Source organism: Hypomesus transpacificus, unplaced genomic scaffold (assembly GCF_021917145.1).
Source record: "Hypomesus transpacificus isolate Combined female unplaced genomic scaffold, fHypTra1 scaffold_253, whole genome shotgun sequence".
Taxonomy (NCBI): Eukaryota; Metazoa; Chordata; class Actinopteri; order Osmeriformes; family Osmeridae; genus Hypomesus; species Hypomesus transpacificus.
This window is the reverse complement of record NW_025813780.1, coordinates 37,213-62,041: the sequence shown is the minus strand read 5'-3', so window position 1 is coordinate 62,041 and position 24,829 is coordinate 37,213. Positions and strand designations below refer to the sequence as shown.

At 46.8% G+C, this 24,829-nt stretch overlaps 1 protein-coding gene across 1 annotated transcript; it reads left to right on the top strand.

Moving 5' to 3' along the window:
* The first annotated feature begins 1,634 nt into the window (after positions 1–1,634).
* Positions 1,635–24,334, top strand: LOC124462833 (metabotropic glutamate receptor 1-like). Its single transcript, XM_047014502.1, has 10 exons — positions 1,635–2,495; positions 5,562–5,811; positions 15,145–15,380; positions 15,715–15,723; positions 16,929–17,175; positions 17,987–18,152; positions 18,972–19,098; positions 21,312–21,678; positions 21,809–22,372; positions 23,509–24,334. Exons 1-10 carry the CDS (start codon positions 1,769–1,771, stop codon positions 24,329–24,331), a joined length of 3,516 nt encoding a protein of 1,171 aa, XP_046870458.1. The 5' UTR covers positions 1,635–1,768; the 3' UTR covers positions 24,332–24,334.
* Positions 24,335–24,829: the final 495 nt, after the last annotated feature.

Genomic DNA, 24,829 nt, shown 5'->3' with positions numbered 1-24,829 from the left:
GGTCCCCTCGCAAGGCACTGGCTTTGTGAACTATTCGTTTTTCTATTTCTCCAAAACATCGTTTGATAGTTTATCTCCCCATGCCTTCTTTGTAGTTGTTTTTGCCAAAGTCTAAATTCTGCCGCTATAGTTTACCAATTTGTTTAGGTAGCCGTGTAAATTACTCACTATTTTAGACTGGGGGACCTCAGATTTAAAAACGTGTCATAATTCTTTAAATGAGAACTCTCGAGACTGACTCACGGCCGGTCCGCAGGCAAGTCTGGGCCCCTGTACTTTGACGTCAACCCGCATGAATCAGAGAGATTCTCAATCCTCTCATCACTGCTGTAAAGGAATGTGCTTGAATGATGACTTCCACTACGTTACCTCGTCAACCATCAACAAATAAACGAGGGCGTTCACATCCCCTGAGCGTGGATGCTGCAAAACGGGATTGGGATTCTTTGGTCATATCATCAATCTTACCTGTCTTTTCTGTTCATCGCAATGCTCAATTGCGGCACAATGCAGGATCAAGCTGATTAACCCCTATCCTAAAAAATGAAAATGATCATCTATAAATAAGTGACTTATAGTGCTTCTTAAACGCCTGCCTATTAAAGCTGCAGTTTATGTGACCCGGTTTTTGAGATGTGGTGAGAAAAAGTGGCAGAGGGAGAGAGGACGAAAAGGAGGGGTGAAGGGCTCTCGTGCTCTCACTGGAGGAGAGAGAGAAAAAACGTTCGCTGGTGGAGCAATACAAACTCAAGTATCACATCCAAGGACCGCGCGGCACAGAAGACGGAGGAAGACACGCGATATGTCTTGCGGATTCAGGTACGTCTCAAGTTCTTCCAGTCCAAATCCCTACACGAAATGACAGAATGAGGGTACAATACAGACAGTGTCAATTCAGGTTCGACCGTGAAACTGGCAGATAAAGGCAGGTAAGTGCGTATATAGCCATCCTCACACTGTAGCCTATAAGAAGCTGCCTCTTTCGACACAACGTATTTCATGGAATGTTTTGAATGAGACCAGGAGTGTGTGAGTGCTGTGTTCTGGCAAATGAAGGTGAAAAAGCAATTTTTATGTTTGACAAGAAGGATCTCTCAGCCAATAAAGAAATCATTGATTTTGTAAACTGTGTTCAATTAGGCTCTTAAAAGACTTCACGATACGGTAATGATATCCCGTCAGTGTTTCCAAATATAGATAGTTGTTTGTTAGGCTATGATTTCATGTGTCCCATTTCAGTAGATTTATTACTCTAGTTAGTGGATGAATTTCAACCTCTACATTGAGTTGGTGGTATAGCCTCTAGCTCATTACCGGCACCTGTTCGAAGGCGTTTCCTCACTGAGCTTGAGTGTGTGTGTGCGCTGTCCTTGGTGCTGAACTGTACTTTTCTTCAAAGGACATGGGGGGAAATGATGCCATCCGTAACATTTGGGGGAAACTATTACAATGTCACTTGGCGTACTATATTATAACTACTGATTGATGTTGATATGTAGGCCCATAGTATTCCCTCAACGAGGGAGTCTGCTGACGTTGTTAACTAAGAAAACTGAGTCGTTCACGTGGCTGTCTTGCTAATGGTCGTTTGCATTTCACAGTAGTCTGTTTTAATCTCTCTGCAGGTGTATGTGGATATGGTCCAGGCATTGTGCTCTCACATCATGGTCACTGGGTTAAACGTGGATATACACTGACAGACTGCCAACGCTCCTGCTCAACTGCCACGAGCGGATAGTATGCCCGCACAGCTGGCACTGTTCACGCGATGTGGAATATGGCACGCGTAAAGATGGGTTTCCTCGCAGTCCTCTGTCTCCCGACTTTATTCTTCGACGTATTCGTGCTGTCCCACAGTGGCAATATCTACGAGAGGGCGGCAGTCCCGCGGGCCGTATCCCGCTCCGTGGCCCGGATGGATGGCGACGTGATTATCGGTGCGCTCTTCTCCGTTCACCACCAACCGTCTGCTGAGAAAGTGGCCGAACGAAAGTGCGGGGAAGTCCGCGAGCAGTACGGCATACAGAGAGTGGAAGCCATGTTTCACACTTTAGACCGGATCAACGCCGACCCCTATTTGCTCCCCAACATCAGCCTGGGCTGCGAAATCCGAGACTCCTGCTGGCACTCCTCCGTGGCCTTGGAGCAAAGCATCGAGTTCATCCGGGATTCTCTCATCTCCATCCGGGATGACAAGGACGGGTCTAAGTGGTGCATCGACGGGACACCATCCACCCAGCCTCCACCCAGTAAGAAGCCCATTGCCGGGGTAATTGGGCCGGGCTCCAGCTCCGTTGCCATCCAGGTGCAGAATCTCCTCCAGCTCTTCAACATCCCGCAAATTGCATACTCTGCCACAAGCATCGACCTAAGCGACAAGACGTTGTTTCAATACTTCTTACGAGTCGTGCCCTCTGACACGCTGCAGGCCCGGGCCATGCTCGATATAGTAAAACGGTACAACTGGACATACGTGTCAGCGGTGCACACGGAAGGTGAGTCGCTTACAACACACAAAAACGAGTTGGGCGTGGAGAGATTTGGCCATAATGGCGCAGACATTGATATTGATATTATAGTTTTTTGTGTAGTTGTCAAGTGGATTTTGTCTAGTCAGTGGGTTAAATAGAGAAGCGTCTCTACACGAGAGAAACATGTGCTCCCATTAGACAGTTACAGAACTTGTCATGGAACTATTACACACTCAGTCAAGAGCATATGAGAGTGATAGCATAGCCTACTCTAGACAGTCCAATTTTAGATTGTAAAAAACTATAAGTACGGTTCAGGGAATCTCAATATACTGAGCAAGCTTTTACTGGTAGGAGAGAGGCAGTGTCAACGTCAACACTGCATGCACACAAAACATTTAGTCATTTCTTTATTTCTCTCTCTCTCTCTCTCTCTCTCTCTCTCTCTCTCTCTCTCTCTCTCTCTCTCTCTCTCTCTCTCTCTCTCTCTCTCTCAGTTTTACACATACGGACAATAGATACACACTGTATCATATCATCTATTCCACCCCAAATACTAATTGTTGTCAGTGTTCTCTGATTGCACTGTCACATGTGCTGTTGTGGGTTTTATTTGCATCTATTCACATAATGGGAAATTTGATTGGGGGCTAGATGGGAAAGGTAATTAGTCAGCACGCCTCTCTCTCTTTCTATCGTTCACTCTTTCCTATTTTTTATGAGATGCTAATGCTATTCCATTAGAAAATAACAAGGGGACTGTGTCATCTCCGTTATTTGCATATCTAAGCATGCCTTAATGGATCAATCAGACAATCCATATTAAACAGGGCAACTAATGTGCTGCTTCTCTCTGTGTAGCTGGGCATGTTGTTCTCTTACCCCAAATTTACACAAACCCAGTTTTGTGTGACATATTGTAATCTACAGTAGTAACTCTTTTTTGACGGGAGGAACCTGCCTAAAACAGCCTAAGGCGTATCAGTATGAACCTGATACAAAGATTTTCAATTGACAATTATAAAGCATCTTGCTGTCCTAAGATCTTCTCCTGAGGAACTATGGGTAATGTAATAGATTGGGGATCAGATATCAAGAGTTGTAATGTGACAGGCAGGTGTCACATTAGTTCCCAGGTCACTGTTAGTTTAATAGGCAGAGGGGGTGTCTGCATCACTTGCAGTGCTCTGAGGCAAAGCTAGGGGGCACCAGGGATCTGACCAGGTCCAGACCCAGGGGAGCCCCTGGGAACTGAACTAACTTCCTTTCATAAGACAACTCACAGTGAATGTGCAGATTACTAATAATTGCACCCATTGAATCATTTTAGATCACATATTAAGCCATGGAGGGGGAGAGAGAAAACTAACAGGGGCTTTGCATGTGCCTGGCCAAATATGGCTTATTTAACTAATGCCTCACAGCAAGAGTAAGTGTAGGTCAATATAATGATGTATAACTAGATAAGCATGCAATGCCGTGGCCCCAGCATGAAATAATTGCATCTGACAAAACAAACCAGGTTACAACATCACGATTGCCCTGAACATCTTGCTTTTGGTGAACGGACAGTAGGATATGGATTGATGGAATGAATCAGGGGTTATTGCATGCAAAAGAGTACAAGGGGCTGCGGATGGATCTGATCTAATTGCAGTTATGTATACACACTCTATCGATGGTTACTTGTTATGAATTGACCTTTGTGTCTTAGGATGACGGATGGGATGTGCCTGTCTATTATATCCAGGTGAAGTCAGCCTCCATACTGCCTCCAGAGAGCTCAGATAGGTGGAATGAGAGAGAGAAAAGGGGGGGGGGGTCACCACGGTCTGCCCACCCCCACCACACGTTCCTCTCTCTTTTACACTACTTCAGACAGTTGAAATGCAACCTGTTGCCCATAGCAACAGCCAGGGGTTTGCGATTGCATAAATTACCTGGCAAGATTAGCATCAATCTTGTGGAATGTACAAAACGGGTTTCAGTGGCCAGAATCAAATCGACGTCAATATAAGCCCCCATTCCCCCGCCCTCTGTCCACACATCCAACCATTGCCCACACACAGCCCAGCCCCGATGGAAAGAGAAAAATAATTGGATATCATGATTCATTTTCCAGGAGGAGAAAAAAATGAGGCAATTGAAAAATATCATCAAAGGACTATTGAAAAACCAACACATGGCCCTGTCTATATTATTGTGCCAAAGTAAATGCATTAGACTGTTGCCAGTACAGCCCTTTCTTCTGTGGTCAAATGAAACCTGTTGACTGTACAAAGAAAAAGAGGGACTTCTCTGGCAGCTGATAAGACACCTCCAGTCTTCAGACTGAATACCCCCTCGCTGTTCCCTGGATGCCTTGAAAGGTAGAGCTGCATAGATATTAAAATCAGTTTGAAAGCTTCCTAACTGTCCCTCATCTGCAACAAATTGCATGCTCTACATTAAAGCATTATACTGAGAAGCCCTTCAGACTGTTAAAAGCTGATTTGGACATCCTGTCTGTAGATCTAGGGTAGTTCTACAAACCCCATGATGTCTGATTGCAATCAGTTAGAAGTCTCCCAGACTCCTTAGTTCACTGTCATAGGAGTGGGACTGGAGGATCCTCACACACAACTTGACCTGTCAGAATCATCATACTGCCCAGCAAGTCTGGCGAGTGTGTGTATATATGTGTGTGTGGCTGGTGTATGTGCAGGTGCTTTTTATTAAAAGGCTTGAAATATTTGGGATAATAACAGAGATGTAAAATTCAGTGCTGGAGGTTGAAAGATGTGCTTCAAATATGAGGAGTTGTGAGACAGCTGTCCCTGGAGGTAATACCAGTCGATACAGCCGGCTTTCTCCACAATCTGGGTCCTCCTCAATTGAAGCTCACTTCCCTCCACTACTTACGCGAGACAGGGAAGCTAGGCATTTGAATCTTCATTTTAACGCTGGACCCAATTTCTGGGTCACTCAAAACAACGACAAATCATTTCCCAGATTTCGCAGTCGAACTAGCAGCTCCTCTCCGTCCGCCATTTTGTTTGTCTTCTGCGATGAGTGAGTGACGTGACTCCTGTGCGTCCTCCTTCTCCTCAGGAAACTATGGGGAGAGCGGTATGGAGGCCTTCAAGGAGCTGGCGTCTCAGGAGGGCCTGTGCATCGCCCACTCTGACAAGATCTACAGCAACGCCGGGGAGAAGCACTTTGACCGGCTGCTCCGGAAGTTGCGTGAGCGTCTGCCTAAGGCCCGCGTGGTCGTGTGTTTCTGTGAGGGCATGACCGTGCGCGGCCTCCTCATGGCCATGCGACGTCTCGGCGTAGCCGGGGAGTTCCTCCTCATCGGCAGGTAAGATGTGGCCGTGAACCACCCCACTCTGATTTTGGGGTCATTTGGTACAGAATTCATGCATTCTGTTTTGCTGCCGTGTTTTGCTGTCGTGTTGCCCGCCTAGGAAAATATACTGGATGCCTCTAAACCATGCCTAAAAGATGCTAGGGAGCATTGGTGATGAATAATTCGTAACTCTGTCAGAGACACAGCGACTGTGTCCCTCCTCGATTCAACAATGAGCTGTTAGCTGCTGGATTCAGCTTCAGGAGCCCTTGGCAATGACACCCAGCAGAGCGGCCACCTTTTCACCTTGCACCATGAGCCACAGAGTCAGGCTGGAGGCACTAGAGGCATGCAAAGTTGCCCACAGTTCCACTACAGTGGGTAGAGGATTTGACATAATGAGATATCATTTTTTTTTTCTTTTCTAAAGAATTAGTCCGATTCCTCTCATCATTTAAAGCTGCACACAGGCACTTTCGACCTCTCTTGCTCTCTGCCGATTCCCTTCCACTTCCAAGCCCTTATTCCACCTCCATGATCTCTCTTGCCCTGGTGAGATAGGGTGTTACCCAGCTCCTAAGCTAGACAGGAGGACATGGTAATAGGGATGACTGGGGTTTTGTTTAACACCACTTTATCCAATTCCTTAAGTCCAGAATCAGCAACCCCAGAATACATTGCACACTGCCTTCCTTGGTTTCAGCGATTTTCCTGAACCGAGCAACTCGGCCCGGGATATCCTCGGACACACTGATTGCCTACAGCGTCCATCAGTTTCACCCAAAAAGCAGAAAACAGCATTCAGGCCATGACAGCCTCACATTAGGCCCTCAGAATAGCCTAAGTGAAAGCCTTACGCAGTCATAAGAATGCACCGTGAGACATGACCGTCACCTTGTCCCATGTTTTGTCATCTTGGGTCCAGCAGACAGCACATTGTGGAGTGGGTTCACTGAAGGACAATACTTTTATCTGTCAGCATTGTGTCTCAGTCAGAGGATATTATTAAGACAGTTAGAGTGACCGGGAGAGGAGGCAGGGGTGGTCTGTGATCCTGGGAGATTTGCTGAATGTTGCTCCAGAGCTCAAGAAACAAGCTTATCTTCATCTGGTTCATGTATTTTCTTGTTGTTTTTCTAATCTTTGAGACTTGTTCTCTCCTGTCACCTCCCGATGGATGTGGAAGAGGTCTTTGGCTGGCTTGTTGTGCAAGTCGTGTTGAGTTTGAAGGTCGTTAGAGCCTGGGCACCTATAGCAGGTTCATGCCATATGAATTATCCATCATAATGATGCTCTCTCTGTCTCTGTTTCTGTCTCTTTCCCTCTCCCTCACTCTCTCTCCCTCTCGCTCTCTCTCGCACACACTTTCTCTCTCCCATTTTACAGTATCTATCTTTACTCCTCTCCTCTCTCTCTTTTTTCTCTCTCTCTCCCTCACTATCTCTCTCTCCTCCATTGGAGAGTGGGTCTTTTTTTAGCTGATATGGAGGTCTCCATGGGCACGAAGAAGAAGACTGTAGGTCCTCTTAGCTCCACATGCTTCTGGGTCAGAGAAAGAGAGAGAGAGAGAGAGAGAGAGAGAGAGGAGAGAGAGAGAGAGAGAGAGAGAGAGAGAGAGAGAGAGAGAGAGAGAGAAGAGAGAGAGAGAGAGAGAGAGAGAGAGAGAGAGAGAGAGAGAGAGAGAGAGAGACTAATAGACAGGAGAAAGTGCGACATGACAGTGAAAGAGATGAATACTGAGAGATTATTATTCTAGGGCAACACTAGCACCAAACAGGGTGTGCGTATGTGTGTGTTTGTGTGGTCAGAGATGCTTGGTGGTTGGCTGACAGAAATTAGCTAATCCAAACATGGCCTGCTATTTTATGCTAATTTGTGCCTTCGCCTCTCCGCAGAGTGAGAAAACGTTGATGTGTGTGTGTGAATGTTTGGAGTGTGTGTGTGATACAGAGTGAGAAGAAGAGACAGTGACAATAAAAGAAACAGAGAGAGCTGAATGTTCAGTGTGACCCTGGAAGAGAGCCAGAGAGGGACTGAAAGACCTTATGAGACCACACAATTGAACAAGGGAGTGAGAGAGAGAGAGAGAGAGAGAGAGAGAGAGAGAGAGAGAGAGAGAGAGAGAGAATATACTGTAAGTGACCGATGGTGGCATAAGAGGCGAGACACGCAGATGAAACAGGGAGGCAGACAGGCAGAGAGGAGATGGCAGACAGTCAGACAGACAAGATGCAGAGGCCGACAGGCAGACATCCAGAGAGGCAGACAGGCAGACAGTTAGACAGGCAGACAGGCAGAAAGGAGGCAGGGAGGTAGACAGAGAGAAAGGACAGAAAGGAGAAATAGAAGACGAGAGAGAGAGAGAGAGAGAGAGAGAGAGAGGGAGAGAGAGAGAGGAGAGAGAGAGAGAGAGAGAGAGAGAGAGAGAGAGAGAGAGAGAGAGAGAGAGAGAGAGGAGAGAGAGAGTGAGAGAGAGGAGAGAGAACCACATTGAGGGCGGCAGATTGGGAGAGGGCTCTTGTTTTTAAAGCGAGGCTGTTGAACACTCCCCTCACCTGCCCTTCAGTTGAGAGCCAGATGCAGTTTCCTGGTAGAAGTGCTTCATTCCATGCTGGCTGCAGAGGGCTTCTCTGACAGATAGCCACTGCCCAGTCATCCTGTTCATCTCCAAGTCCACACCAGATGAGCTTCTGTCTCCATCTCCCTGTGATGTTTAGCCGCTTCAGTTTAACCCGGTAAAAGGAATCAGACAGTCGCAGATAGCAACTGTCTCCGCCGCAAGTCCGGAGATAGTCGCCGGAGTTGCGCAACATTTCTCTCTCTCTCACTTTCTTTTTGTCTTCTATTATTCCTACCCTATTTGCCTCTCTCTCTCCATTCAGTCCATTTTTTATCTTGTTGGCCCCTGGAGCACCTCCAATAACAAGCATTTGAGAGGTTGTCTGGCTGTTTTTTCCTTCCCATTGAAAAATGACACAGGTTCATCTGAGGTACTGAAAGAAAACAATTTTCTTTCTAAAGCATAGTTTATGCCCAAAAATATTATTAGTGTACTTCACAAAAGAAAATGTCAAGCTTGCTGCATTTTAAATCTAAAAATTAATTGATTTCTGAATCTACTTAAAATGTTGGCTTGTCATTGTACCAAGTAGAGGAATGAAAAGTATAGCCCGACATATTTTCTGGTGGCTTCTCTTTGGGAACCAAAACAAACGTAAAACACTGTGCCTCCCAAAATTTCCAAGATATACCAACGTGTTGAAATGAGGAACACTGAGGCCTTTCGCAAACATTGTAAAAGCTCTGAGCTTGGGGCTATTCAGTTAGCAGCAAAACATTTTGATGACAAATGCAATTCTCTTGCTGAATAGATATAAATATACGTGCAGGGTTACTTATTCACTTACATTCTGAGCTTGGGCTCTTGCTTGAAAAATAACCAGAGAAAACTGATGAGTTCTAATGAAGTGAGCTTCATACACTCTCTCAATAGAACTCTATTACCTGCTTTCATACAACACCTGACATGGGAGTGGGTTTGTGTTGAGCATCAGGGGTATTGTAGTCCTGGTGCCAGTCTTACTGTCATACTTTGATGAAGCACGTTTGGATAGGTGTCCTGCACAGATGTTTCCTCTCTGGGAGGGGGGCTCCTCATAGAGGCCCTCAGAAGAGACTGGGGGCTTAGAGAGAAGGTGTGAAGGACGGAAAGTCGACTGTGCTCTAGCCTAGACACACACACACACGAACACGGGCACACACATAGACGTGCTGGGATACAACACTGACGTAAGGGAACACCAAGATTCCAAAACTCTTCTCTTCTTTTTCCTTCTCTTCACACACAGTGAATGTGTAGTTCATAGTTCCGTGGCCTGTCATCCCAAACAACAAAATATAAATACACATGCTCTCCATACTGTAGACATCCTAAGAAAGAAATATTAGCTATAATGACAAATGAGCAAAACCAAACACCGTGTGTTAACAACGTCCATGTATTTACAGTCATTTAGACAGCATACCCATGAGACAACCAGTGAAGAGTGATTTTTTACTTCACACTTTATTTATACATTTTTGTATTACGTGATACAAACACTGAAGCTAAATACCCCCAGTATTGACTGATAGGTGCATATGTACACCTCATTCTGGGTGTCTGTTCCATTATCATTACCATGCTACCCCCCGGCCCCCCCACCATTAAAATGCCAGTGTGGAAGCAAACCCACCCACAAGCTTGCAATTAACACCATCACTGGGCTTCTCTCTTCCTCTAATGCTACCTCAATGCTGTTATTACTGAGCACATTTGCATAAGCTGCTTTTCCACTTGTAACACTCATTTCTGTGCCGTCCTTTTGCCAAGATTTCAGCGTTCTTTTTTTCCTTTTTTGGAGTGCATATTCCCGTCACGTAAATGTTCCTTTGCTTTCCAGAAGTGGTCAGATTGAGATGGTGGACGGCAGAGGTTGTCTGGCTCATTGGGCGACTGTCTGGATTGTTTGTCTTTTACAGTCGGCCTACCGTTTGAATGCTTGAAGGAGGCAGAAAAAACCTGTGAGGGAGAGAAAGAAAATGGCTAAAATACGAATACATCAGAGGCCTATCTTTGTTATGTTATCATTTTTTCCTTTTCACATTTATTTTCTAAATTAAATGTTGACTAATTTAGCGAGTCTCCAGGAAGTACTTGGAGACACAGAGGGGCGTATGTACGAACACTTAGGGCCTCATTTATCAAGCCATTTGCGCCTGTTTCCAAGCGTTAATTGTTTGCAAAGACTGACTTACCGATGCGGGCTATTTAGGGTCAGCCTTTAAAATGCAAGAGGCCAGTTACGGTCATTGTTTTCCAGCATGAAAAAAGAATTACTTATTTTTCAAAAATAATTCCACTGTACGCTACCTAACTACATAATGACTGGTGACAGTTTGGCTTCTGAGTAACCATGGCTATAAGTCACAGGAAGATGCTCCATGGTTGGTCTCTGGTATCCTCACATACATTTACAAATCTCTCACTTTCCCTTGCTTGAATGATCCCCTGGTTTGTGTGTGTGTGTGTCATCTTGCATCATGCTCCTACAAACTGGGTTTCCTTTCCAGAAACCTCTTTCTGTCCTTAGACTTCCATATTCAACACATTAGCTGCTAATACATTAATCATGAGGAATGAGGACTTTGGGAGATAAGATCTCTATCATATTGGGACCACTATCTCTAGTCCCCCCGCCTCCCCTTCCTCCTCCATTTTGCTCCCCATATGACTCACTGTGTCAGTTTAAGTTTAAGTAGAGTTTAGAAGGATATGTCATGGGGAAAGGTCTTGGTTGTAATATGAGGGTTCTCAGAAATGTGTCTCTTTGGCGTTCAGCTAGTGGCATTAGCTGTGGGGTAAAAAGTCAGTTTCATTCTCACAAGTTAGCGTGTTGCTAACGTTACTGTCACCATGGAGATTTTGTTTTGTTTAATGAGAGACTCCAGTGCCAGGCTCTCACAGGAGCTCCCTCAGACAGCTAGTCAGTCAGAGTAGCTCTGAACAATGCCTCCCCTCCACAAGAAAAACCACGCAGCATCTTTAAGGAAAACAAGTCTTGCAAAAGTTACAAACATTAGACTTGCGATACAAGATACAGTATGACCCATTACACCACATCTTTTAGATGTTTAAACGACATGATAGGTTTTTAGTTTTATTGGGATTTTTAGGGGTGTTCATTCTGGAGTCATGGGTGCTTCTCTTTCCGTTGCAGTAAACACAATGTTCACAAGGAATGTGAATATTCATAATGTACCACCGATTCTTATTGAAAGCGACAACACATCACCAAGGACATCTCTCTCACTCAAACGAACAAATCTTGTTGTTGTCATCGTTATCCATGGCGGTGCTTTCCTCTGATCAGGAAGGACTGGTGGATGACATTGAAGTGATCAGAAACAGCGTGCTGGGTAGGCATCTGGATGGAATGGTTAGATCAGACCAAGCTGAGGCAGGAAACAGCTCCCGTCTTCAGACACATCTCACTGCCCCGCTTACCCTGCTGACGCACACACACACACACACACACACGCATAGAAGACACACATTTGCGCACGGACGCACAAACATACGCGCACGTGCACACGCACACTCACCCTAAAGTAGCCAGACGCGATTACAAAAAGGCGTCATCCGACGTGAGGAACAAGTGAAGTGGCAGCAGGTAGCTCGAAGAGAAATCAGTTTTGGCAGCAGTGGTCCCTGTCGATGGAGGAGAGATGGATCTCCGAACTGGGGCGTGATGAATAAGTAAAGGCTGCTGGATGGGTTTTTAATGGATCACAGCTTGGACAGGACCTTCTCTGCTGCCTCGGGAGAGGCCCGGCGCCATGTAGCTAACAAACCACCACTTCCCTCATGCAAAATGAACTGGATCTGGGAGAAAGAGAAAGGGCGAGCGATGGAGAGATAGAGCAACGGGAAGAGAAGGAGATGAGGGGGAAAGGATGGGGGGGAAAGATGAATGGGAGGGGGAGGGGAGGGAGGGAGGAGAGCGATAGAGAGTCAGCAGGGGAGATGGGAGAGGAGAGAGAAGAAGAAAAGAATGAGTTGCAAGACATATACATAATATATGTATGTATATAGTGAGAGAGACGCACACAGATAGATTGAGGGAGAGAGCGAGGCAAGAGAGGACTAAGAGACAAGTGTAGAGATCATTGATAAACGCGGCAAAGACGGGAGGGAAAGAACAGCATGTGGAATCTGAGGTAAAGAGAGAAGTGTGATCGACCTGTCTGCGTCGCCTTTCATATGTCACAATCATTGTATTGTAATGAGTTCGTTTGAGATGCCACCCATTCTCAATATCTGAGGTGATAACTTTCCTGACAGCGAGTTAAGCTGGTACAGTATTCAAACAGCAGTGCTGCCGCTCACGTCAACTGGGCACCAAAAATGATCTCTTCCTTTCGTACTTTTTAGGAAGCTCTGATAATCCATTCCCATGTGGACGCCGTGCATGTGATTAAGTTTCCGCCCTGCCAATTACTTCACGACAGATTCATAAATATACAAATGGGTTCTTTCAATGTGGAACTGGAGCACCCAGTGTCTTGGGAGGCCTCTCCGCTCCAGCTCTTAACGACCACTCCAGGCACTACACACAATCTAACTTTTGGCTTCACCAAATGTTGTTTCGCGACACTGTGCATGTGTCAATCGTCCGCCTCTGGTGCGTACAGCTCTAATTGACCACGTGACGCATGTGATTTGCCCCTCCGACACACAGTGCATGCTGACAGGGAAAACCAACCAATCAGATGGCAGCTCACTGGGCTGGACGAGCCTTCATTTCAGCTGTGGAGGGTGTGATGTGGAAGCGTGTGGTGGCTGTTTCCATGCTCCTACTCTCACTCTTGTAACTTGTAGTCATAAATATCGAATGAAGGTTACCGTTAACGACAATCACGATTATGCAACTCATAGAGCCCGCTGATTACACAGTGTACTTTCCTTATTGTGCTCCCCTCCGGTGCGCTTGTTTTGATATGCCATCTGTGGCGTGTGCGGCACAGACGGGTGGAGCCTGATAGCACGGGAAGGCAGAATGTCGTTTCTCTTTATTACAAACTGGGATGCTGAGGCAGCCATGTGTGTCTACCTCTGGAGCTCCTCATGCATTATGTATGCTGGAGGTAAATAAATGCTCCACGCAGTCTCTCTCCCAAATCCAATCTCTCCTGTGGCATTGCAAGCTGTTCTCCCTGCCTTGGCCACAGAGGATTGGAGTTTTGCTGTTGTACTGTATTGAATTGAGCTCTTCAAAGGAAGTTACAGTAGGTCAAAGCAGAGGCCAGGCCACTGATGGGAGAGGTGTGGAAGGTGTAGAGGAACAGTAATTATGTTCTAGGTGGGAATATTAGGGTGGCGGGTGTTTGGGAAATAACTTGCACACAAGTAGACATGCGCATAGTGACAGCCCCACACACACACTCTGGAACGCGTGCATGCAAACATGTGAACACACCGACACGGCTGCAAATACACACAAACACACGTTCAAAAGTCACACAGACACCATTGGTGACATGCACATAGTGTTCCTCAGAGAAATAAATGGGACTGTGACCAATCAGACCCACGGGTTTTTTAACCTAAACTCAATTTGGAGAGGGGGAGATGGTGCTGTTTGCTTAATCTTTCTAAAAATACATTAACAGAGCCTTGCATTTTTTTAAGGTATGCTAAAGTGTCTGTATCACCAGTGAGATTGAGAGTGAGGAAAGATACATGTAAACCTAAAACCAAGAAAACCAAATAAAATCCCTTGAGGGCTGACTGCTGCTGTTAGTTACCCTCTGTGACTCCTTTTCCAATTCCAGAACATTCCTGTGTCTTTCAAACCTCATTTAAAATGGTTGAACATGGCCAAGAGATAAGGTTTGGACTGCCCCCTTACACACGATGTCTCAGGTAATTGGATACTGGCTGACTCACTCCCTAATTGGTGGATATCTGTCAATAGCACAGGTATTTAAGGCACCAGCACATTAGGGATGGTGAGAAAGAGGGAGCGCAAGAGAGTGAGTGAGACAGAGAAAGAAAGCAAGAAAATCCTCGCCGCACCAAACCAGACAACCACAAATCAGAGCAGAAAGGGGCATGGCTTAGGGAAACAAGATTAATTTATTGAGGTTGCCTGCACACTATTCATTTGTTCCTCCCATGAGGAGTCCAGGGGCTTTCTCGACCAAATGAGCCAAGCTCGTCACAGACAAACAACAAGATGGCTGACAGATTTTAAAGCCATCTAGTAAATGGGATCCATTCTTTCTCCAGCAACCTTTGGTATCAGTCGGCGCTTAAAAATGGAGAATGGCCTAGCTAGCTATTAGCTTAGAGAGCTTCGGGGAAAGATCTTTGTTGCAGGTTCTGGTTACAGGACTACACTCTGTGCAGACTTCTTCCACCCGATCTTTCTTAGGCATCTTATTTTAACACATAACATAACTGACACATAAATGTGTGTCAGTCACACATACAATCAGTTTACAAAGCACAATGGAGAAAATATGAGAACTCCTCTCATAGAACCCAATAAAGAAAAGCAGAGCACTTCAGTGTCACTAAATGTATGTCCTGAATGAGAAGCTAGCTCACACACACATCACGCTCCAGATTCTGGACAGGATTCTTGGCTGTGTTGGGGGTGTCTGTGTAGACACATTCTCCAAATGCTGTGGTCCAAGAGATGAATGGAGAAAGTCCGTTTGGGAAAATATTTGACATCTGACGTTGTTTCTCTCTGTTTGTGTTCTCTTTCTCTATCTCTATCTCCCCCCCACCCCCACTAGTGATGGATGGGCCGATCGGGATGAAGTGGTGGAGGGCTATGAGCAGGAGGCTGAGGGTGGCATCACCATGAAGCTGCAGTCAGCGGAAGTCACGTCATTCGACAATTACTTCCTGAAGCTTCGTCTGGACACCAACACCAGGAACCCTTGGTTCCCTGAGTTCTGGCAGTACCGCTTCCAGTGCCGCTTGCCAGGACACCCTCAGGAGAACAAAAACTACAAGAAAGTCTGTTCTGGTGAGAACAACATCAAAATACTACCAAGCCTGGTTTCCTTCTACAAGTTACAATCACGGGTTATGATTGGTAGAGGAATGATGTGAAAATGAAATTATTTTAGCCAAGCATAGTGGTACACAGGTAAATTAGATCATCTTTAAATGCTTGGCTTAATGTGAGCCTTGTGTCCGTGTAAGTAGTTAGTTGCCCCTATGTCTTTGTATCCTTGTTAATGAATGATGTATTAGTAGATTTGATTTAGACGGGACCTGATAATACCTAATGAATAATGATAATTATATCAATCTTCCTTTTCTCTTTTCTGAATATTCTCTCTGCTTGCCACTGACAGGTGACCTAGGTAAATTGATATATTGTCCCGACCTGTTGTTCTACTTACTAATGTATTTTTAACCACTAACTATTAGTTTGGTAATCTAACATAGGCATCGTCTAAAATATTCAATCATTGAATATGATTTTTAGTAATTTAGAATAGTGTCTGTCATATTGAGTGGTATGACAAACATACCAGGTTAGAATATCGCAGAATTTATGAATCTACAATTGCACAACAGCAAAGTTGTAGTTCGCTGTTCTACAATCTCTGTTGTTATTCTCTGTTTCTCAAGATCTCCAAGGTGGTAAGTCCATATTTCCAAACACAATTATTTGATCGACCTGCACTTCCACTGAGTAAACACCTCACTCTGGCGAGACTTGTTGGGTTTGACTGAAGCTCAGATGATCACAAATGTCATTCATGTCACCCTACAACCCCAAATAAGAAGGCAGCTCAGGGGGGGGGCACCTGCATCAGTCAAACTCTACTGTAGAGCACTTGGGATGTCTTGACCTCAGAAAGCACCAAAGAAGGAATGAATCACAAACACAAATCTGTGTTCACCACCCCACCTACTATGGCACCCTGTGTGAGTGATGTGTTTAGACCGATCCCCCTCCTTCCTTTGTGCATGCGATTATAGTCAGGCACAAAAAGAGCCATGGAATGTGGGTGACTGAGTAAAAGATGGGGACAGTATGTATGCCATGAACTGGAGCTGAACACAGGGCAGTGAGCCAGGTAAGCTGTATGCTTCACATGTATGCTGTGTTAAAAAGGTTCACCTTCCAACTGCTAGCATCTTTTTCCCTGGTGCAGAAGCGCTATGATAGTTATGCGCTGTTATGTTGCCTTAAAGAGCTTATTGCTGGCTGACAACACATTGCTCGTTGAACAACATGGTGTCCCAGTAATGGTCCATAGATCAGATTTTCTAAATGAATCTTTTGGACACCATATTGTTTGTATAGTAATTATACTGTGATGCCATAAAAAGAAGACACTGGCTTCTTTTGTCTAACATCACTATGTAGCCAAAAGGGGTAATGGAAATAGAGGTACAATTTTCCTGCTGTACAAGATTATCTTGTAGACTATACATGGGCAGTGCAGTGCAACTCCAGTGCAAAAAAAGAAAACAAAATGGTTACATCCCTCCTTCAACGCCATCAACACGCCACCACTCATCGTCTAACTTCCCCTTATTTTCCTTGCGTCCTCAGGTAACGAGAGTCTGCATGAGAACTACGTCCAGGACAGTAAGATGGGCTTCGTGATCAACGCCATCTACGCCATGGCCCACGGCCTCCACGACATGCACAGCGAGCTCTGCCCCGACCAGCCCGGACTGTGTGAGGCCATGGATCCTATTGACGGCAGCAAGCTGCTAGGCTACCTGCTGAAAACCTCCTTCAGAGGAGTGTCAGGGGAGGAGGTGTACTTTGATGAGAATGGGGATACCCCTGGCAGGTGAGGGAAACGGGGGGAGGGGGTTCGACGTGAGGGATGGAGGGAGGGAGGGAGGGAGGGAGGGGAGGAGAGGCTGTGAGACATGAGGTTGCTATGGAGAATTGTTAGTGAGAGGGATTTCAGTGTGACGACAATCGGGCTGCGACTGGAACAAATTGAGTGTATCGGGCTTGCGGCACCAGTCATTTCCACTTATCTGCAGTCCCTGAGTCCCTCAGACAGGGGCTGACGAGGCCAAACACATCTCCACACAGGTAGAGGTCAGGCAGAACGCTCAGAGACATGGCTGATAATCACAGCAGATCCTGGTTCAATGCCCACATGGGGCCTTGTGTACAGTCAGTAAAGGGTCCTACTAAGTGGTCCTAGCTGAAATTGCATCAACTGGTGTTCTACTACACGGTTGTAAGCCGCCGTTAATACGATTTTGGATAAAGGTGGTCTCCTAAGCTAAGGTACCGTTATCATTAAATTACCTGTCACTGATTCACTCGTGCTTTTCCTTGTCTCCAGTCTTTATCTCCTTATCCCCTCCGTTTTCCTCTCTCTCTCTCTCTCTCTCTCTCTCTCTCTCTCTCTCTCTCTCTCTCTCTCTCTCTCTCTCTCTCTCTCTCTCTCTCTCTCTCTCTATCTCTATCTCTCTCCTCTCTCTCTCTCTCTCTCTCTCTCTCTCTCTCTCTCTCTCTCTCTCTCTCTCTCTCTCCACCCCATAATCTTCCCTCCCCCACTCCCTCTCTCTATCTCCATGTCTCTAAACTCTTTTTTTTCTCCCTCACCATTCCTCCTTCCCCCGCCCCACCCCCTTGAACAGGTATGACATCATGAACCTGCAGAGCGTGGGGGACGGCTACGACTACCTACACGTGGGTTCCTGGCATGAAGGAATGCTGAGCATCGAGGACTACAAGCTGTGGATTAACAGCAGCGACATGGTGCGCTCCGTCTGCAGCGAGCCCTGCACCAGGGGACAGATCAAGGTGAGGGACCCCAGTCTGGGGCGTCGGGCCTGGGATGGGCCTACTGTAGAAACAGCCCTTCTCTTGACCCAGGAAACAGACCAGTAATGAGTTGTGAGTGATATCCCTGGAAGAAATGCATGTAGTGTATGAGGAAACGTTTCCCTCATTGTCAAGATCGGCCAGAATTGGCTTGATACTATAAATGAAACATATCATAATTCTGTATCATAGAACTATCATACAACTATGACCCTACCTATATGTTAAATATGGTATTTAAGCAACAATGTATGTAGTTCGACTCTCTCCCTCTCTATAGATACCTACAGTACCAGGTTAGCAAGGGGAGACTACTTGGTACAGCATTCCACATCAAGTGTAGCTGGAGGCAGTACCTAGAGAATGTGCAGCCAGGTCTGTCTGGATCCAGCCCTAGTGGGAAGCCCCCCCGAGGGAGCATGCACACTCTCCAGCCTGCAGAGGCTCTTCCTGTTAGCCTCCTTTGTTCCCCAGCTCTTTACCCTGCTTACCATACCACAGCCCCCCTCACAGCCCCCCTCTCTGGGAACAACATCGCGGCTGCCCTAATTTCTTATCAAACATTGTTGGAGCTTCAACCGTTCAACTCCACCGGTTTTTTGAAAGCACAATCAGAAGCATTTGGACTTAATAGCTCCTATGATGTCTGACAGTGTTACATCTGAGGGTGTCTTTATCAAGTTTGTTTGGGCTTTGGATGTTGTTATTCTTTTGTTGAGGTGGTTGGGATTGTAGTATGTTGACACCAGACACCATCTTTGTGTGTGTGATTGAATGTGTGTGTGTGTGTGTGTGTAGGTGATCAGGAAAGGAGAGGTGAGCTGCTGCTGGATCTGCACCACCTGCAAGGATAACGAGTATGTGCAGGATGAGTTCACCTGCAAGGCCTGTGAGCTGGGCTGGTGGCCCGATGATCAGCTGGAAGGTATGGCAGACAGATCCTCCCTTCTCCCAGACATACACTCTCCCCGTCTCACCTTCCTCTCATTACCCATCATCAAACTCCCCTGGCGTCCAGTCCCCTCCTCCTGTCTTCCCAGCTTCTAACCTCGAGCAGGTCTCCCAGGGCTTACCCCGACAGAGCGCATCATCCTTTCTCAGTACATGTCTGTCCCCTGTTCTCACTCCTCCGTACCCGCACATCACCAAGCCCCTGGCTCAGGCTAGCTATTGTCTGCTAGACTTAGAACACACAATCTGCTCTGCCCCTAACTTAACCTGTCTGCTCCCATAGGTACACCGTGAACCTTTCGGCTCAACCTAAATCTGTCTACCTGTCTCGAAGCCCAACAGTGCCATCCCATTACAAGCCTCATCTCATTTCACACCTTTATCCTGACAACTGGCATTTCAAAACCAGCCTTTCAACGCCTCTGGCGTCTCCCTTCTGCCCCCGATGTCAACCCGTCTCGCTCCTCTACCCCCTGTCTCCCTCCTGTAGTCCCTGTCTCCCTCCTCTAGCCCCTGTCTCCCTGCTCTACTTCCTGTCTCCCTCCTCTACTTCGTGTCTCATATGGTCTATCCCCTTGTTTCCTCACATCCTATTTTGTTCCCCTCTATCACATCTCAGCTACAGAGCCTTCTCACTGCGCTCCTATTTTTCAATCTCACCCCTTTGTTCTCTCACCTGCTCTCTGTCCTTCTGTCTCAGCTCCTCACTTGCAATTGCAACTTTGCAACGCAAAGTTGCAACGCAATTGCAACGCTTGTCTACTCCCCCCCCCCCTCTCTCTCTCTCTCTCTCTCTCTCTCTCCCCGGCTTCCTCTTCAGTCTGATCTGTCGTGACCCAGCCGTTGTTTTGACAGTGATTCGCTGAGCTGGGGAAGCTCTCTCAGTGGCTAGGTGAAAGATCCTATTAGTGCTTTGAGAGGCCCGAGGTAGACTTCACCAGTTTGTCGTTCTGATTTACATTTACCTGAAGAATACTGATGCTTGTTTTGTACTGTATACTGTCATTTGGGTTTCTTTGTTTTGTCACCTCATGTACATGGAGAGAGCTAACTTGCACTCTGAGGGGCTGCTGTGTGTGGGAAGGTGTGGGGGGGAGTTGTGAAGTGATTTTTTGAATTATTCAAAGGTCTACTTAAAGCTTAGACAGGACAGTATACAGTAAGTTTAGAGGAAGAAGGGATTTGAAGCTTTGTGTGAGAGTGGATCAAGATAAGTGCATTTCATCTTGCCACCCTTGACCATTCGCACTCTGGCAAAGGAGCAATGATAATCTCCCTCAGCACGACTGCTCAAGCCCTACCTGAACGCCTTACATAAAGAGTCTTTGTTTTTCACGGTGAAATATTTATTTGGGTACTGAGCAGGTAAATACCAAGGGATTCATTTGGAATGAAGAAAGATGCAGTTTTATGTCCAGACTTAAAATTGAGTTCACTGGCAATTCCAGAGATTCCGAAGTTCTTGTGATTTGGCTTAGGAGGACTGCTGTATCCAGAAGTGTGAGTCTCGTGATGACGGCGGGATGGTCTAGTCTGTGGTGGCAGTGACTGTAATGCTATCAGAGGCAGCGAGTAATTCATGGGTTCTTAAGCTGAGTCTGGGGACGTCACTTTTCTTCCTTTAAGCTTCTACAAGTCTCGCTGCGTAGGATGAGGAAACACCAACGCCATGTGATGGACAGGGCAGACACACACGCCTGTGCACCAACGTACGCACACACACACACACACACTGACACACATTCGCACAAACACTCTTGCTGTAGTATGAGCTTGTGAGGAAAAGCTGACAGATTCAGAGCTTTGAGATGCGTATGAGTGTGTGTGAATGTGTAAATGAGTTCCTGAGCAGACCATCTTTGAAGTAGCTTGATCATCCCTGTATATTGTATCTCTCCTCTTCCTCGATGTTTCCAAATCTAGTCACCATGTCTATGCTTTCCATGTCTCCCTTGCAGATAATCCTACCCCTCACCCATCTCCTCCCATTCATTCTATCCTTGTCCTCCCGTGAAAAATTCTTTTTTTGTATTGTTTTCTGTACAAAGGTTGACCTTGATCTTAAAAATGTTTTTGTCAAGGGCAGACATTAGTCACACAATGTACAAAAGTCAACCTACCGTTTTGAATACACAAGTCCAAAAGACAATTCTTGAGAAACTAAAGTCTCCATCTTCCCCGATACAGTCTGCCAGCCGCTGCCTCTGAAATACCTGGACTGGTCCGACGTGGAATCCATGGTGGCGGTGGCCTTCTCCTGCGTCGGCATTCTCATCACCTCCTTCGTCACCTTCATCTTCATCCTGTATCGAGACACGCCCGTGGTCAAGTCCTCCAGCCGGGAGCTGTGCTACATCATCCTGGCAGGCATCTTCATGGGCTACATCTGCCCCTTCACGCTGATCGCTCGGCCCACCGTGTTCTCCTGCTACCTGCAGCGCCTCCTGGTCGGCCTGTCCTCCTCCATGTGCTACTCCGCCCTGGTCACCAAGACCAACCGCATCGCCCGCATCCTGGCCGGCAGCAAGAAGAAGATCTGCACCAAAAAGCCCAAGTCTGTCTGTCTATTGTTTATTGAACAATCACATTCACATAATGCAAAAAAATGTTTTTATCAATCTATAATTAGCTACAAATCTATACAAATTTGTTGACACTTCTAATACGTCGAAATCTCCCTCCAGGTTCATGAGTGCCTGGGCCCAGGTGGTGATTGCCTTCGTGCTGATCAGTTTCCAGCTCTCCCTGGAGATCACCCTGATCATCCTGGAGCCCCCCATGCCCGTCAAGTCGTACCCCAGCATCAGCGAGGTCTACCTCATCTGCAACACCAGCACCGTGGGCATGGTGGCCCCGCTGGGCTACAACGGCCTGCTGATCATGAGCTGCACCTACTACGCCTTTAAGACCCGCAACGTCCCGGCCAACTTCAACGAGGCCAAGTACATCGCCTTCACCATGTACACCACCTGCATCATCTGGCTGGCCTTCGTGCCCATCTACTTCGGCTCCAACTACAAGATCATCACCACCTCCTTCTCCGTCAGTCTGAGCGTCACGGTGGCGCTGGGCTGCATGTTCACGCCCAAGATGTACATCATCATCGCCAAGCCGGAGAGGAACGTGCGGAGCGCCTTCACCACGTCCGACGTGGTGCGCATGCACGTCGGTGACGGCAAGGCAGCGTGCGGGAGCAACAGCCTGCTCAACATGTTCCGTCGGAAAAAGACCAGCTCCGGCAGTGCCAAGTGAGTCCCAAAACATTTTTCTTCCAAATGTATTGTGTTAGGATTTCATGATTAAGGTCAACTATACAGTGAGGGTGAAGTATTCTAGCACAGATCCCCCTTCTGAGGTAACAACAGCTAAAACCAAGCTGAGTTGGTTTGTATTAAAAAAAAAAAAAAACTGGTATTAAGACAATCCCCAAACTGATAGACTTTGAAGTGACTGGGAGCATACCTTACCTGTGTTGTGATATAAGTACTGACTTAATTGATCTAAATTTGTGCTCAAGCTGCCCTAATACATGCTCAAGATGCCTTACTGTCCACAGCAAAGACACATTGGCAGTGTCTAAAGTAAGGAAGGAAACCAAAAAGGATGGGGGAGTGTTTGATCTGAATGTTGTCTCTCACCCTTCCCCTGCAACGTGTTTCTGACCCATCCCTACTGGACTGAGGGCCCTCTGCCTTGTACTCAAGCAGGCCCGTGTTTAGATTCAGAGATGCTCTGCTCCTGTTCTCCAGGGCTGTCTTCTGAGAGTATTGCATATTTAGATACTAGTGATTTGGTGTACAGATAGAAGGTGATCAGTACTGTAGACTCTCCAGCTCTCCAGCACAGGAGCCGTTCACACCTGACCCAGCCTTTCCTTAATGTAAACCCAGATCCTAGCATGAAAACCTCTCCGTCTCCCTCACTAATCACCCCGAGAAAGCCAACCCAAGCCTGCTCTTCACGGCACTAAACCCTGTGTAATCTGCAGACCAATACAGGCACTCGATACATTTTAACAATTGCATGTCGCCCATTTCAGCTTGACAAGCACTTAGATAAACAGGTGGAATTTAACAGGATGGCTTTTAAGTACTTTGACGCTAACCATCTAATGTTCATAATGCCCTGTTGGCAGCACATTATGAATCACTATGTATTAACAAACTGCTCCAGTTGGGAAATGGATTACCTTTTAGAACTAATGATCTTAATCACCTTGTCTGTTACTGTTAACGTAAAAAAAAAAGGTATTTTAACATCCATTAGAAATGTTGAAATGCTGCTTTTGTAACAGTTCATAATGTGTGCTGCTGCTGTTGTTATTGCAATGTGCTCCCCCTCCGGTTTCCTGGGATAGTAATGGCAGTCTTTATCTCGTTCATAGTTCTAATGGCAAGTCTGTGTCATGGTCTGAATCAGGTGCAAGACACCCTCCGAGGGGGGGGAATGTGTGGCACAGACTGTCTGTGCATGTGAGGAAACAGGAAGCCGGCTCGAATCAGATGGCGGTCATCCGGCCCCTAACTAACGCACCCGACCCCCACAGCTGCAACCCCGTCACCCCCGGCCCTGGCACAGACCCCCACCCCCCACACCAACCCAGCACCAAGGCTCTGTACAACCTGGTGGAGGAGGAGGAGGGAGACGCGGCCCACCGCCCTCCCTGGACTCCTCCCTCCTGCTCTGGACATCTCCACGGGCAGGACTCTAACAGGTCGCCCTCTTATTCTCCCCCCGCCCACGCATCGGGCTGTGCCACCGTGCGCCCGCGGGGGGCTGTGGTGGACACGCACACCTCAAATGTCCCCCGAATGAATGACGCCATGGAGGCAGCTAACCTCACCGCCACCCACCAGCCACTGAGCCTCTCCCCCTCCCAGCTGCAAGAGGGGGCCTTCGGAGGAGAGGGGCTGTTGTTGCCCCATGAGGGCCTGGAGAGCGATGAGTTGGACCTCCTGCACAGCTACATGTACGACGCCAAGGAGGCGGAGGAGGAAGAGGAGGACGTGGAGAATCGGACTCAGAGTAAGCTGACTCTGGAGGACTCTCTGGCTCTGACCCCCCCTTCCCCCTTCCGAGACTCTGTGTGCTTGGGTGGGTCAGGGTCCGGATCCCCCATCTCTGAGTCTGTCCTCTGCAGCTCCCCCAGCTCTGCCTACGCCTCGGTCATCCTCCGGGATTTCAGACAGAGCTCCTCCACACTGTGAGAGCCTCCTGGACCGTGGCATTAACAAGATCAACAAACAGAGCGTGTGCACTCGGCAGATTTGACTCACACCTACATGCACACTTACATACATATACATGTACACACACACTTGTATGCATATATGTATATGTATATATACACATATACACACAGTTCATAAATACATGCACATACAACATATCTTAAAAGCATCTCATTATATGTCTTTACTAGTATATGTTTGTATTTTCTCTGTCATTTGCTTGCTTTGTTAGATTTTGCGGTCAGAGAGCAATCAGAGGGAAGAAAAAGAAAGAAAAAAAGCTGTTGTATTGTTCAGGAACAATTACGTATCTCAACGGTGGTTATTCACCCCAGCCCGCCTGTGAACTTTCAGACTGGGAGAACTCTTGCTGTGCCAAATGGATTGAGCCAAGCTGGGAAACACAGCTGTAGCTATCGTTTGCCTCTTATTGTGCATTTGAATAGCCAGTATGCTACAGTGTAAATGGAGAAA

Coding starts and splice junctions, on each gene's coding strand:
- LOC124462833 (XM_047014502.1), top strand. CDS start 1,769: ATGTGGAATATGGCACGCGTAAAGATGGGTTTCCTCGCAGTCCTCTGT. Junction 17,176..17,986: donor AATGGGGATACCCCTGGCAG/GTGAGGGAAACG, acceptor CCCCTTGAACAG/GTATGACATCATGAACCTGC. Junction 19,099..21,311: donor GCCCGATGATCAGCTGGAAG/GTATGGCAGACA, acceptor TCCCCGATACAG/TCTGCCAGCCGCTGCCTCTG.